The 16,092-nt window shown below is 38.7% G+C and overlaps 1 protein-coding gene and 1 long non-coding RNA gene across 2 annotated transcripts; both read left to right on the top strand.

The window, feature by feature from the left end:
- The first annotated feature begins 642 nt into the window (after nt 1-642).
- Nucleotides 643-9,505, top strand: LOC121374695. The gene is made up of 3 exons (XM_041501800.1): nt 643-817; nt 8,349-8,538; nt 9,492-9,505. The coding sequence occupies exons 1-3, from the start codon at nt 665-667 to the stop codon at nt 9,503-9,505; spliced, it is 357 nt and encodes a 118-aa protein (XP_041357734.1). The 5' UTR covers nt 643-664.
- Nucleotides 9,506-10,946: 1,441 nt separating this feature from the next.
- LOC121376552 lies at nt 10,947-15,804 on the top strand. Its single transcript, XR_005958467.1, has 3 exons — nt 10,947-11,039; nt 12,687-12,800; nt 15,649-15,804. It is a non-coding gene; the product is annotated as an uncharacterized LOC121376552 (long non-coding RNA).
- Nucleotides 15,805-16,092: the final 288 nt, after the last annotated feature.

Raw genomic sequence — 16,092 nt, forward strand, 5'->3', positions numbered from 1 at the left:
AACACTGATTTGTGACAGTAGGCGATCGTTGTTTAGTATTAATTCATTTAATATCGTAGAGGATTCGTTTCTTGACATACTTCATAAAGTACTTCCTTTTTTAGTCCACAAATAGCCGCCGGTAAAACTTTATTTGTGACTGTAAAATACAGCACAGTTATCTCATATGTCGTTAAACATTCATTCATTTATTCATTCCTAATTAACATCCACAAATGGTAAAAAAACAAAACATAGTGGTTCCCCAATTACAGTGCACCCTAAATGTGACCAATTCTGGGAAAACCCTATTTTATTTTACCAAGTGGTATTACAAATGAAGGTTGCACTTCAAATTGCATTCAGTGTTATTCATGTAATTAGGTACAGAGGCGGATCGGGGGTGGGGGTGGGGGAGGGGCAGGGGCAGGGGCCCGGGCCTCCCTAAATTTTGTGATATTTATAATTTTATTATATATTAATTTTCTTTTATTTTTTACGATCCCCCTCCAAACCTCCCGCAAAGTTTCTTTGGCATTCCACCTCATGTCACTGGGGCCCCCCTAAAGGGATTTTCTGGATCCGCCACTGAGGTAACACGCTGTTTGAATGCTTCAGACCTTTCACCGTGTTCGCTCCCACCGACTTTGCGTTTAGAAGAAAGCAACCCGTCGTCGCTGCCAGAATGAAGAACGACTCGTCCCTGGCGACGACGATCATCAAGTACCACATCGTGAAAGGCAGCTCCTTTTTCATTGCCGATCTTATGGTGGACGAGAAGATGCTACCGTCAATGGAAGAACGCAGCATCAGAGTGAACCACTTCCTAAACAACGGGGTAGGTCAACAGATCAAAACTACTGTAGGTTTATATATATATCAGATCACATACTTTCAGAATTTGATATATTTACAAATTAGATGTAAATTAATCGAGGTCACGGCACTACGTTTATTGACTTTTAAGCAAACGTTTTATGGTGGCACTCCATGATAGACGTGTACATTCATAGTCATCGAATAAAAACATTTCAATAGCAATTTTACACTGAAAGCTGTCCACGTTAAGCACTAGTTTATTTTGATGTAAGGACATCCAAAATGACGTCATTCGAGTTCAAAAAGCTACCGCGCCACATATGTTTTTACGTAATTTGAATATCTAGTAATGGGGTACTGGGATTACATTTGCGTGTATAGTTTACAAAGTCGCGTTGTATTATATGATAAAGACATTAGTACCATCGAGGCTCGCATAATACAATTTTTATTCCTAATATATGATACTGACGATATCGAAACATACGAGGGTATTAATCTCTCTCTCTCTCTCTCTCTCTCTCTCTCTCTCTCTCTCTCTCTCTCTCTCTCTCTCTCTCTCTCTCTCTCTCTCTCTCTCTCTCTCTCTCTCTATATATATATATATATATTGTGTGTGCGTGTGTGTGTGTATATATTATATATTAATGAGAATCTAGAGGTTTACCGAGGCCCGTACAAAAACATTTTGTTCCGAGAGTTGCAATTGACTTATCTATACCCCACAACGGTGACCGATTATTTTTCTTTCCCATTTAATTACAGTAAAACAAAAAACCACATTAATTTTGTAAGCTACGGTTTGTTTATTGTAGAACGATTCTTAAACATTTCACCTACAAACACATTTAACTGTACGCGGAAACGACATAACAATTTAATAACTTAACAATAAATATAAAGTTGAAAATATTAATTTAAAAATAATGTTTTTTAAACCAATGATACAACGTGAAATCACAGAATTCTGAAAAACATGAGTTATGACGTCAATCGTTGTAAAATACGAGTTATGACGTCACGCGTTATGTAGAAATCGTCCAGCACCGGGGTGCTAGACAGATTTTTCTAGCACCTTGCAATAGATGGCTAATTCAGTCCAGTGGGCAAGACATATATACATGTCTGCATTGCAGGAATTTAAATGTTGCAAAGGCATGTATTTCTCTTAGCATCCGTAGCATCACGACGACGTCTATACACTCGACGTTTTCCATCAGCGTAACGAAGCAAAAAAACGAGATTCGTCACTAAATCATACACAGTTGGTCATACTCTGTGGACTTGACACTACTGACGTCGTAGTCGACGATACCGGCCTCGGTGGCGTCGTGGTTAGGCCATTGGTCTAAAGGCTGGTAGGTACTGGGTTCGGATCCCAGTCGAGGCATGGGATTTTTAACCACTTGCACCGCCCAGTGATCCATAAGTGGTTCAACAAAGGTCATGGTTTGTGCTATCCTGCCCAACACAAATAAAAGATCCCTTGCTGCCTGTCGTAAAAGAGTAACCTATATGGCGACAGTGGGTTTCCTCTAAAAAACAGTGTCAGAATGACCATATGTTTGACGTCCAATAGCCGATGATAAGATAAAAAAAATCAATGTGCTCTAGAGGCGTCGTTAAATAAAACAAACTTTACTCTTTTGTTTTAGTCGACGATGTTGTTGAGTCAAAGTGACACCTCTTACAGGCCGCCTCGCTCTAATACCTGCCCCAGGTAGTCGGTTCCGCACTGTCTGAGACGATATCCTATGCAAACTTGGTATTATGGAAGCGGTAGAGGTTGCCGTGGTGGTCATTGGTCCTAGACGAATTACCCGTATATAGCGGTCCTGGGCCACAGTCACACGTGGTCTACCTGATCTGGGAAAGTCATGTGTTGTCTGATGTTGCTGGAACCAATACCACAATCTCGAAATGGTGCTTGGGGATACATGGAACGTCCTTGCTATAGCCGACCTGGATTCGCCTGCTTGTAAACGATCAGTGACGTTGTTTTGTTGTGCTTCACTCAGTCGCGGCATGAATTTGATGTTATGCAGTAACCAAAATAATGAAAGCAAGTAATCGAAAGACCTGCACTTTTATAGCGCACGTATTCATGTCTTATGTGCAGAACGCGGGGGGCTTTTTTTTCAAATTAGCACGATTGTGTTCTGTTTGCCATGGTGACTGCCTTGTGTTGACTATAACGAAGACAATATGTTTGGATCACCAAATGGCATTATTATATTCATGATTTGTACATCGTTATGTGTAAAATTGTCATACATACATATATATATATATTAATAAATAAAGCATTGTGTATTTTGTTATTTAAACACGATTGTACATTCTGTTACCTTAGTCCAAGATGTCATCATTGATGTAATAAACGGAAAATAATTACTGACGGTCCAGGATATTAAATTATTTTATCGTTTTACAAGTTTTAAGTGAGTGAGTGAGTGAAGACTTTCCCATGCTCCTATACCACTAAGGCTTCGAGCATGTCCACCCCGGGTTCGGTCTCTGGAGGCCAGGGGCCCAATCCGGGACAGAAATTACTTAGGACAATTTTGAAATTAAACCAATGGGGAATACGGATATTATATAATTAGTTTTTATTTGCGCAATTCCAAAAATAATAATTAATATAAAATATATAATCCATTTAATTTAAAACTTTGTCGCAAATTTAGAACGAGCATTTCAAAAATACAAATAGTACAGAAACTCTTTATTTTAGCCCTATTATTATTTAGTAGGAGGTTGATTAAAGGAGGCCACAGGGTCCCATTTCCCTCTATCTCAATAAAGTTAAAAACACGTATAAAATAAATTAAAACAAATTAAAAGAGCACGCTTGTAAACCTATCAATTTTAAAACATAAACACCCAATAAAAATTAAAAGCAGTTCATACAATATATTTGGTCGGCGAGGAGGGGGCTGTTACTGCCAGATAGCAACCCCATCATCAACCCGAAGTAAAAAAAAAACTACAACAAAATTCATTCAAACACCCACACCACAATATAAATTAATTTAAAAATTAAAATACAATATACTATTTATATACAATATAATTAAAATAATTTTAAAACCGGTACATTACATTAAAATTAAAAATCCAGCAAGCCAGGTGCGACATTGCAGACGGAAGGGGCGAAAGACCGGACAGTAGGAGCGCAGGTAACATCCTTCCAACCCCAGAAGGGGTGAGGAGCAAACAATAATGAGTGCTATTACCCAGCCCACCAACAGTGATTATTTATTGTGGGTCCCATAAAAGGAACGGGCCTGCCACATTTGCACCAATCTAACAATGCCTAGGCTATGGCAGGAACCGCCCCCAGGAGAACCCTATAATATTATATATTTATTTTAGATTGATATACAAAAGCGACCATTGTATTTTTATATTCTTTAGGTGGATTTAATAAATTATAAGCATTAAACTCTAATTTAATTTTAATAAAATAATTAACCAGTTTCAGTCTAATTTTGTCATGTTTAGTACATTTTATCAAAAAATGATTAACATCTTCAATTGTATGACATACTAAACAGTTGGGTGACTTAAATTTTTTAATTTTAAATCTAACATCATTTAAAGCCGAAGAGACACCCATTCTAAGTCTTGCAATAATTCTAGTTACCTTAACATTAAAAGAAACTGGCCCAGGAGTGGTCGCTTTTGGTTTAATGTAGGCATGCCACACCCTGGCTCTGTGGTTCCATTCGGTTTGCCACAGAGCCACCAGGTGTAGCTCAGCTATGGAATTTATTTCGTTAACATTATGTTCTACTGGAACGCCGACTGCCGGTTCCAGCAAACTCTTTTTAGCGTTGGCATCGGCTGCTTCATTACCAGATATTCCAATATGAGCCGGAACCCACTCCATAACGACTTGGATACCCAGAGCAGCAATATTAAAATATATTTTATAAATTTTATTTATAATTTCCGATCTGATACTATGGGCTCCATTGATTGCTTGCAGGGCACTAAGACTGTCAGAGAAGATGACATATCTATTGGGGCTATTATTAACATGATATCTTTCAATCCATTTCAGGGAATACAGTATGGCCATTAATTCTGATGTATAAACTGAAATGCTATCCGATAGTCTAGCCCTAATGGCTATCGGTTTCCTTAAATATTTAAAATATTTAATAACAAAGGCCATTCCTGTTTTACCAGTGGTTGGGTCTTTCGACCCGTCTGTATAGACCTGAGTCACATCCGGGTAGATTTCTCCAACCACTGCTTGAAATATAATATTTTTAAAATTAGGATTATTAGTTTTAATAATTTCTTCCCTGATATGGTAATGCACTTTTGGGACATTGGTCACCCACGGCAGATCCACCGATGTCTCTATTCTGCTTAGCGGAAGGCCAACAATCCCAAAGTCATTTGCAAACTTATTTAAATATGAAACAATAGATATGTCCCTATCTCTGTTTATATTTACTTTAACAGGTTTTTTAAGGTTGTTAACTGGAGAATCAGGCACAAGGCTACGGATTTTATTAATATATTTCAACCCCTGCCTGATCCTCCTAAGGGCCAATGGCATTACCCCCAGCTCTACCAAGACACTATCATACGGTGTGCAGATAGTTCCCCCAACTATTACCTTGAGAGCCCTACCATACACACTATCCAGTTTTCTCAGCTGAGTCTGGGAAGCACATCCAAAGGCCTGGGCTCCATACTGCAATCTGGACACTATAAATGCCTCAAAGATCATGAGCAGCGTTTTTCTATCAGCACCCCAGGGTGTGCCTGATAATGCCCTAAGTAAATTTATATATATAGTGCAGTTACCAGTCACCTCCGTTATGTGTTCTCCAAAACTAAGATTATGGTCAAAGATTACTCCGAGAAATTTGACCGATTGCACCTGGTTAATAGTAACCTCATTTATTTTAAGTTTTAGATCACAAACGGATTTAAATTGTCTTTTTTTATAAAACATTATACTTTTAGTTTTAGATTTAGAAATGGTAACACCCCAAGCTCTAGACCATAGTGCTAGATTGTTAACATCCAACTGGAGATCCTCTAAAAGGTGGTCATAGTTTTTTCCTACTCTTTTTACTACTTTAAGGAAAGTCCTTTGCTGCTGTTAATAATACAAATCCATTCTGTTACCCTATTTGTCCAAACTGTTTTCAAAATTGTAAGCTTTTAATTTAAAGGCATACTGTCACGGATTTAAGGACCTTATTTCTCTAAAAAATTATAATAAAGGAAAATTACATTGATTTTTGGAAACCAAATCTAGCTATCGCATCACTTTAACTGAACGATGATGGAGTGAAATCTATGTCAACCCTCTCTTCAATTTTAGTTTTTTAATTATGGACCATTGCCATTATTCAATTATTTGTACAACATATCCTTAATAAGTGGAATATGGTGGTTACGTAGATGGTTGAATAAAGTACATTTAGGGACAGACCCAATATAAATTTTTTCAGGTAATATTTTTTAGGCCATTTTATGGGTCAGTGGTCTGTGACAATATGCATTTAAGATCATATCAAATTATATTTTACCATTAAGAACATAATATAGATCACCTATTTTTGAAACAATAGAATTATACTGCCATAAAAAAAATAAAAAAAAAATAATAAAAAAATTCTTATGAAATTATTTCTTTGATTTTGGCACGTGGTTAACTCGTCATATGGAAAAGTCATTTGGTCATTGCGCCAATGTTATTCTAATAATAACAAGGTATGATATATTGGTTATGGCTTTTCCTTTTGATGTCTTGACGGTATATTCACATTTTCCTTTTGTTATACCGCCCACCCACTAACCATCTCACTCCCCAACTTACAAACACTTCTTGTTTTGTAAGACCGGCTTCGGTGGTGTCGTGGTTAAGCCATCGAACATAATGCTGGTAGGTACAGGGTTTACAGCCCGGTGCCGGCCTCCACCCAGAGCGAGTTTTAACGACTCAATGGGTAGGTGTAAGACCACTACACCCTCTTGTCTCTCACTAACCACTAACCAACTGACAACTAACTCACGTTCGCAGCCAGGTAACGGCTCCCAACCAGAGCGAGTTTTAACAACACAATGGGTAGGTGTCAGACCACTACACCCTCTTCTCTGCCACAAACCAATAACAACAACTAACCAACTCATGTTCAAGGCAGACAGCCCAGATACCCGAGGTGTGTCAAGGACAGCGTGCTTGAACCTGAATTGAATATAAGCACGAAAATAAGTTGAAATGAAATGAATGTTTTGTACGGGACAAATTCCTTTTGTTCAAAATCCGTGTTGCGTATACGTATAGATAACCCGCACTGCATAATCCGTGACAGATACTTTATATGCAAATGAGTTGAGCAGATTCAACGTATGCGTCTCCGTACGCATGTGTCCGTGTAGACGACCACTATGCATTATGGACTATGTATACAAATACGAAAATGTTTTATTTAACGACGCGCTCAACACATTTTATATACGGTTATATGGCGTCGGACATATGGTTAAGGACCACACATATATAGAGAGAGGAAACATGCTGTCGCCACTTCATGGGCTACTCTTTTCGATTAGCAGCAAGGGATCTTTTATGTGCACCATCCCACAGACAGGGCAGCACATACCACAACCTTTGATATACCAGTCGTGGTGCACTGGCTGGAACGAGAAATAGCCCAATGGGCATACGAATACGTGGTACGGACAAATTTAATTTGCGCCTAACTCTCCGACCTGAAAACATTTTCTGTGAGTTCGAATAGTAGAAATAATAAATTTTGAAATAACATATATATAAATAATAAACATTGCAAACTCGTACAATAAATAATATGGCAAAACAACTATAGTATGTGGTTCTGTCTTAGTCTGAACGGACGTAGAAATGTGCTTCTTTTTACGTCGGAAAATGGTTACATCATCTTTTATATAACTTGTATTCAAAACTTGTGGCACCATGTTTCAACTATTTCTCAACCGATATTGTGAACAAACGGACACACAAACCAAAAATGTATAACCTATTGCACTCACTAAACATTCGATTGAAGTATTTGCGTCATTATTTACAAAATAAATGTTCCAACGACAACCTTCAAAAATGTCCCCGCCATTTTAAATTTGCTAAATAGAGGAAAGCAACTCGCCCTGCACATCGAGAAAAGTATCGACTTAATGTGCGCTTGCACTAGTTCTGTCTAGGGGCGGAACGTAGCCCAGTGGTAAAGCGCCCGCTCGATGCGCGGTCGGTCTGGGATCGATCCCCGTCGGTGGGCCCATTGGGCTATTTCTCGTTCCAGCCTGTGCACCACGACTGGTATATCAAAGGCCGTGGTATGTACTACCCTGTCTGTGTGATGGGGCATATAAAAGAGAAAAGAGTAGCCTATGAAGTGGCGACAGCGGATTTTCCTCTCTCAATATTTGTGTGGTCAACCATTTGTCTAACGCCATATAACCGTAAATAAAATGTGTTGAGTGCGTCGTTAAATAAAATATCTCCTAGTTCTGTCTATGTATTACACATGTTGAACTTCCAGCACACGACAGTGGGTGGGGCACGTTTGTACATCTTTGATATCAAAGCGACGAACGGCGTCGTGCACCAGACGATTGACTTCATGATACCCCCGATCGGCAGCGTCGTCGACGTCATCAACAACGACCCCGAACTCACTACGTTGAAGAAGGTTGTACAGAGCAGCTCTGGGCTGACCAAATTCCTACAAGGTAACTCTCCACTTTGTGTGTACATTATTATTATTACACGACACATATATATATATACATATATATACAGTGCTGTCCGGTGTATCGGCGCACCTAAGCTTTCAAGGACCATTTTCTATATGAACATTGTGAAATATTTAATAAAATGCGTCTCACACCAATGAAGAAGTGCATAATCTGAAATACACTACAAACTGTTTTATGTCTGTAGTAAATAAACATTTTAAAATGGTGCATAAATATAGACACCCCCTTGTATCCAAAACGATTTGCATGTCCGGTGATTCGGCGCAGTAGATGTGGATCGTTGACCCCGCTATTTATAAACCGCCCATGACCTGACCTTTAGCCCATAAACGCTACACTATTGTCCCAGAATTATTTAGTACTTTTTTGTTTTGTCTTGTTAAAAATATTACTATGAAAATGAATGATCACACATCACCCATCTCATGATCAGTTTCGGAATCGTTTTCTTGAGTGGCACAGTACTGCAGATGCATACATGTTCATTGTTATGCATGGCTAAGATGCCTACATGGATTTTATTTTTCTCGGATAAATTGTGCACACACGTGGATCTTATTTCGCTTTTATTTTGTATAACAATGTGACAATTGTGAACTGGAATGGCTGTCAATTAAGGTGTACAATTTTCGTTTTGTTTGCATTTGTCTGTGTTTTCTTTTTTGGTTTAAATAAAAAATAACCGAACAAAAATAATTACATTTATACTGTTTACTATAATTTTTAAAATGCTGGAAAGGTGTTTTTAGACTGATTTTAACATTCTTAATATCAATTGTCAATAAGGATGACCTACTTCGCGTTTATTAACACGAAAACAGGTGAATGATTTATTTTGAAATTATTATATAATTATTGATAATTCTAAAAAAAAAAAAAATTGCACCCTTAACGATAAATATGTTCATACGTTCATATGTTCAAAGGAATTGAACTTTAATTCGTTAAAAACTCCGACAGCATGACAACTTCCTAAGCATATTCAATCAAAATATCAAGTGCGCCGAATCACCGGACGCGCCGATACACCGGACGCGCCGAATCACCGGACGCGCCTATACACCGATACACCGGACGCGCCGATACACCGGATGCGCCGATACACCGGACGCGCCGAATCACCGACGCGCCGAATCACCGGACGCGGTTGTATATATATATATATATATATATATATATATATATATATATATATATATATATATATATAGGTAGCGTTAAAGCAAGGGGCGGAACGTTGCTCAGTGGTAATGCGTGGTCGTTCCAGGATCGATCCCTGTCGGTGGGTTCATTGGGTTATTTCTCGTTTCAGCCAGTGTACCATGACTGATATATCAAAGGCCGTGGTATGTGATATCCTATCCATGGGATGGTGCATAAAAAATATCACTGGCTGCTAATGAAAAAATATAGCGGTTTTCCTAAGAATATGTCAAAATCACCAAATTTTAAGAGTAGCCTATGTGGATGCAGCGAGTTTCCCATCTCTTCCTCTCCGTCCCTGTCTCTCTCCCTCTGTCTGTTTGCCCCCCCCCCCACTCTCTCCCTCTGTCTGTTTGCCCCCCCCCCATCTCTCTCTCTCTCTCTCTCTCTCTCTCTCTCTCTCTCTCTCTCTCTCTCTCTCTCTCTCTCTCTCTCTCTCTCTCTCTCTCTCTCTCTCTCTCTCTCTCTCTCTCTCTCTCTCCACAAAGATTTGTTTTGGTCAAATTAACTATTTTGTTAAACACTATATAGCTGTAGTTCAAACAAATACTAGTATCCTTTTCGGACGTTTCCGAAGGTAAGCAACATCTTTGATGTAATTTAAATTTACTCATGAATGAATGTTAGCATTGCTTTATTCTATAATAGAATAAATACAAGACATTTTTATTTCGACTTCATTTGGGTCATTTCTTTTTACTATATAACGAGAGTTTATGTTCCAATAATTTATTATAATACAACATTGGTCGATTTGGCTCTACCGATGTGATGACTGATTATAAAAATCAATAATCGATTAACTAATATTCCTACGGTAAAGATTAAAGGGACATTCCTGAGTTTGTTGCAGTTTTTAAGATGTTATCTACTAACACGTTTTAGCGAGTGTAATTACATATCAAATATATTTTTCTGCATACAATATTAGTGGCTGTATATTTGTACTAGGTTAAATTTCATTTTATTTCCTAAAATATAGTTTTTTCGTACGTACGGACAAATTTCCGGATTTCAGGTTCCTTTTCAACCTATGTTATATATGCTGCTGGACTATAGATAGCGTCCAAACAATTAGCCATTGCATGTACATTCAGTGATTATATAGATTAAAATTATTCTAAATGAGGATATGTTGAAGATTATTATTAATGATTTTTTTTTTACAGAACAAAGTCCAATCACCATGTTTACACCTACTAACAAAGCCTTTAATGCTCTAGGCGAGAATTTTGTTCAAGGTTTGATCGAACATCCGGCCTTGCTTACTTGTATGTGCACGTCTAATCAATGAGTACTCAAGCATTGCATCACAATGACCATAACATGACCCAGTATGACAGAAACCATATCATATATTTTCCATCTTTGGTTCTTGTCATCAATTTTGTTTTCAGTTATATTGCAAATTCCTCCGAAATCCCACAGTATTTTGTTTTCTTAAAGGGACATTCCAGAGTTTGCTGCACTTTTTAAGTTGTTATCGACTAACAGAGACTTTTTAACGATTGAAATTACATATGAAATATATTTTTCTGCATAAAATATTAGTTACTGTATATTAAACGTGTTTCTGATCGTTCTAATATTGGTATTAGGTTAAATTTCATCTTATTTCCTAAATATTGTTTTTTCGTACGTACGAAATTATTTGAAGACAACATCCAGTTTGGGCTTCTTACAAATATTAAGACGAACTGAAACACATTGAATATACAGACACTGATATTCTAAACAAGAATATATATTTAATATGTAAATTTAATCGTAGAAATATTATATTAGTCGGAAATATCTTACAATGCAGCAAACTCGGGAATGTCCCTTTAAGTGAAAATTACGCAGGTATTTTAAAAATCATTTGATTTTAAATTGTTAGAATCACTTTGATTAAAGATTAACTATACTGATTGGAACAAATAAGCGATCACGCAAATAGTAACTGCAAACAGTGACTGCAATCAAAACCCCAATCCATGGTGTCAGAAGTTGACATTGGTCCTGGCAATCAATTGGACACTATTGACCTTTATTCCCACCAGGCGGAATTTAGCTCAGTCGGATGAGCGCTCGCCTGAGGTGCTTGCATCGCAGGATCGAACCACGTCAGTGGATTCGTTCAGCTGATTGGGGTTTTTTTTCTCGTTCCCACCAGTGCATCACGACTGGTCAAAGGCCGTGGTATGTACTTTCCTGTATGTGGGAAAGTGCATATAAAAGATCCCTTGCTACATTAAGAAAATGTAGCGCGTTTCCTCTATTGACTGCGAGACCACTAAAGCAAATCGTCGGCTATTGGATGTCAAACATATGGTCATTTTGACACAGTCATAGAGAGGAAACCCGATACAGTTTTACATTAGCTGCAAGGGATCTTTTATATGCACCATTCCACACATATGACAGCACACACCACGGCCTTTGATATACCAGTCGTGGTGCACTGGTTGGAACGAGAAATAGCCCGATGGGCCCACCGACGGGGATTGATCCTAGATCGACCGCGCATCAGGCGTGTGCTTTACAAATGGGCTACGTCGCGCCCCCAACGGCATTTAAATGCAGTAGTTGTACGGAATTGTACCTTGGCTTGCGAATATGCGCAAAATTTGTTTTCAGTATAAGAGTTTTGTTCAAGATTCTCCCTATTCCAATTTCCACAAACGTCAGTATCAGGGCCGTCTTAAGAATATTTCAGGCCACATGGCAAATCGATGTACTGGGGCCCTTAACCACCCCCCCCCCCCCCCACTCCAACCACCCCATACCCCCTTTAATTTTCATTTTTCAAATTGAATTTCGCGGGCCCTAAAATCGTGGGGCCCAGTGTACCCATGCGATAAGACCTCATTGGTCAGTATATGTGACAGAATGTCACAACGTCAAATATACAGATAAAACCCACGTTGTCTTTGCAGCTCTTCTAAAGTACCACGTAGTACCAGGCAGCCTATGAAGGGACGGCTTCCTTCCAGCGATGGTGGAGACTTTCGATGGTGATGATAAACTAAGACTAAACAGATTCTTCAATTGTAAGCATAGCCCTCTGTGATATATTAATCTTTAGCGATGTATGTATATATATATATATATATATATATATATATATATATATATATATATATATATATTGTCGAGGTTTAGATAACGGTGTAACAGGCTCGCTGAAGCTCGGCTGTTACACCGTTATCGAACCGAGCCAAATAACCACGATATCAAAACGTAGTAACCTGATATTTTTTTTTATCATGCAATCCCTTTCAAGTTATATTTGTGTAATATGTTTCAGTGAAAAGCAGTAAAGATACTATTTTATCGTGTAGAAACTAGTACCGGAAGTCGGGACAATAGCAGGTGATCGAAAGAATCTTGGGAATGGCATAGCCAGCCTAAAAGTTATATGATTCAAAATTGTAAATAAAATACTTCGATTATACGTGTATTTCAAAGTCTCTTGTGTCACAACATTACAATTTTTGTACCCTTTTCTGTGAAAATAAACTCAAGTTAAAAGTGACCTGAAGAAGATCTACATGACTGGCTGCCAGTGACTGTAACGTCAGACGCTGTTCCAATGTAAACATGCTTTTTTTCACAATGTTTAATTCAAAACGCTGGCTAGTTGCGAGTGGGAGCGAATACTGGTGAATTGAAAAATAGCAGGTAATTTGATGTTACAGGAAGTGTATATGTATTTATGCAGTTCAACAATTATTGCTGTAAATGGATGTTTGAAAAATGCAAAAACGATCTACCTGAAAATTGAGCAAACATCCGTCATGCGCACAACTCATTTCCTAGTGACATGATAACACTTCGAATTATCAGGTAGGGGTTATCAGGTCAGTAGGAAGCATGATTGCATAATAAATACTTGGTGGTTTCAGTGGAAACATATATTTTTATATATACTTTTTTAATAAATACTTATGTCATACTTTGTTTGACACCCAATAGCCGAGGGCTGGTCGTAGCTCAGTGGTAAAGCGCTATCTTGGTGTGCGGTTGGTTTGGGATCGTTCCAGCCAATGCATTACGACTGGTATATCAAATGTCTTGGTATGTGCTATCATGTCTATAGGATGGCGCATATATAAAAAAATCCCTTGCTACTAATGGAAAACTGTAGCGGGTTTCCTCTCTAAAACTATATTTCAAATTTCCAAATGTTTGACATCCAATAGCCGATGGTTAATAAATCAATGTGTTCTAGTTGTGTCGTTAAATAAAAACAAACTGTTAGGTCGCATCTTAAAGTGACAGACCCTATTTTTTAAACACTACCGCGTATTTTTCACTATTAGAGCCGTTTTTGATAATTGTGATGAGACATTACTTTGATTTTTACTTTGATTTGAAAAACGCACGTGCGTCTGAGAAATATCTGTTATGGAGATGAACTTAAGGACAAGTAACCCTGTGTCAACGACTTAGATTCTTGTTTAACTTTATTGTAACTGTACCAAAATGTGTTACAGTATGTAGATTACTCAAACTTTGTGTTAATTTTTATAAGTTGAAAATATAGGGTCTGAGACTTTATCAGGGGTTTTGAAATACCCCGAAAAAGCGAGCGTTGAAGGAAGGGAGGAAGTAAATATTTTAGTTAACGACGCACTCAACACATTTTGTTTACGGTTATATGGCGTCGAAGACACGAAGTCCGTGACAGGGATGGGGGGGGGGGGGGGGACCTTAATATAGGCATTGGCCTGTAGAGAGAGGTCTTAATATAGGCACTGGCCTGTAGGGAGAGGTCTTAATATGGCATTGGCCTGTAGGGAGAGGCCTTAATATAGTCATTTGCGTGTAGAGAGAGGCCTTAATACAGGCACTGGCCTGTATAGAGAGGTCTTAATATGGCACTGGCCTGTAGGGAGAGGCCTTAATATAGTCATTTGCGTGTAGAGAGAGGCCTTAATACAGGCACTGGCCTGTAGAGAGAGGTCTTAATATGGCATTGGCCTGTAGAGAGAGACCTTAATATAGGCATTTGCGTGTAGAGAGAGGCCTTAATACAGGCACTGGCCTGTAGAGAGAGGTCTTAATATGGCATTGGCCTGTAGGGAGAGGCATTAATATAGTCATTTGCGTGTAGAAAGAGGCCTTAATACAGGCTCTGGCCTGTAGAGAGAGGTCTTAATATGGCATTGGCCTGTAGAGAGAGAGAGACCTTAATATAGGCACTGGCCTGTAGAGAGAGGTCTTAATATGGCATTGGCCTGTAGAGAGAGACCTTAATATAGGCATTTGCGTGTAGAGAGAGGCCTTAATACAGGCACTGGCCTGTAGAGAGAGGTCTTAATATGGCATTGGCCTGTAGGGAGAGGCATTAATATAGTCATTTGCGTGTAGAAAGAGGCCTTAATACAGGCTCTGGCCTGTAGAGAGAGGTCTTAATATGGCATTGGCCTGTAGAGAGAGAGAGACCTTAATATAGGCACTGGCCTGTAGAGAGAGGTCTTAATATGGCATTGGCCTGTAGAGAGAGACCTTAATATAGGTACAGGCCTGTAGGGAGAGGCCTTAATATAGGCATTTGCGTGTAGAGAGATGCCTTAATACAGGCACTGGCCTGTAGAGAGATGCGTTAATGTAAGCATTGGCCTTTAGAGAGAGGCCTTAATATAGGCATTGGCTTGTAGAGTGAGGCCGTAATATAGGCACTGGCCTGTAGGGAGAGGCCTTAATATAGGCATCAGCCTGTTGGCCAATCCCAAACCGCTGTATTTGATTTGCGGAAATAAATATTGTATAAACCAAGTTCAAAACGTGGGACATTTTTCTATATGAATCACCCGATATGAACGTAACACCAAAAGAATTTGAAGTTAACTTATCAGTTATATGTATTATGGGTTGTGTTTGTTATTTCATCAGATGGCTATGATATAGACCACGCTCATCTTAAAAGGAAACCTATTTCTGTGACTAACGGAGTTGTGCACAAGATCGAAGAAGTGTTGATGCCGAATTCCCTAAATGAACAGATCCAGGCGTTGATGGCGGCCCCGAGTAAAACACCGGGAACATAGGCACTGGCGCGGTAACACGTCTGATGATACTGTATTTGACAATAAACTATCAAAGTTATTGATATTGATGTTACGTTATTTCTCGTATGCATAATGATAAAGAAAAGAAAAAGACAGACACAGACACACACACACACACACACACACACACATACACACATAGAGAGAGAGAGAGAGAGAGAGAGAGAGAGAGAGAGAGAGAGAGAGAGAGAGAGAGAGAGAGAGAGAGAGAGAGAGAGAGAGAGAGAGAGCGGTTGAGAGACAGACAGACGGACAGAGAGACACAGCG

This window comes from Gigantopelta aegis, chromosome 6, assembly GCF_016097555.1.
Source record: "Gigantopelta aegis isolate Gae_Host chromosome 6, Gae_host_genome, whole genome shotgun sequence".
Taxonomy (NCBI): Eukaryota; Metazoa; Mollusca; class Gastropoda; order Neomphalida; family Peltospiridae; genus Gigantopelta; species Gigantopelta aegis.

Coding starts and splice junctions, on each gene's coding strand:
- LOC121374695 (XM_041501800.1), top strand. CDS start 665: ATGAAGAACGACTCGTCCCTGGCGACGACGATCATCAAGTACCACATC. Junction 818..8,348: donor ACCACTTCCTAAACAACGGG/GTAGGTCAACAG, acceptor TTGAACTTCCAG/CACACGACAGTGGGTGGGGC.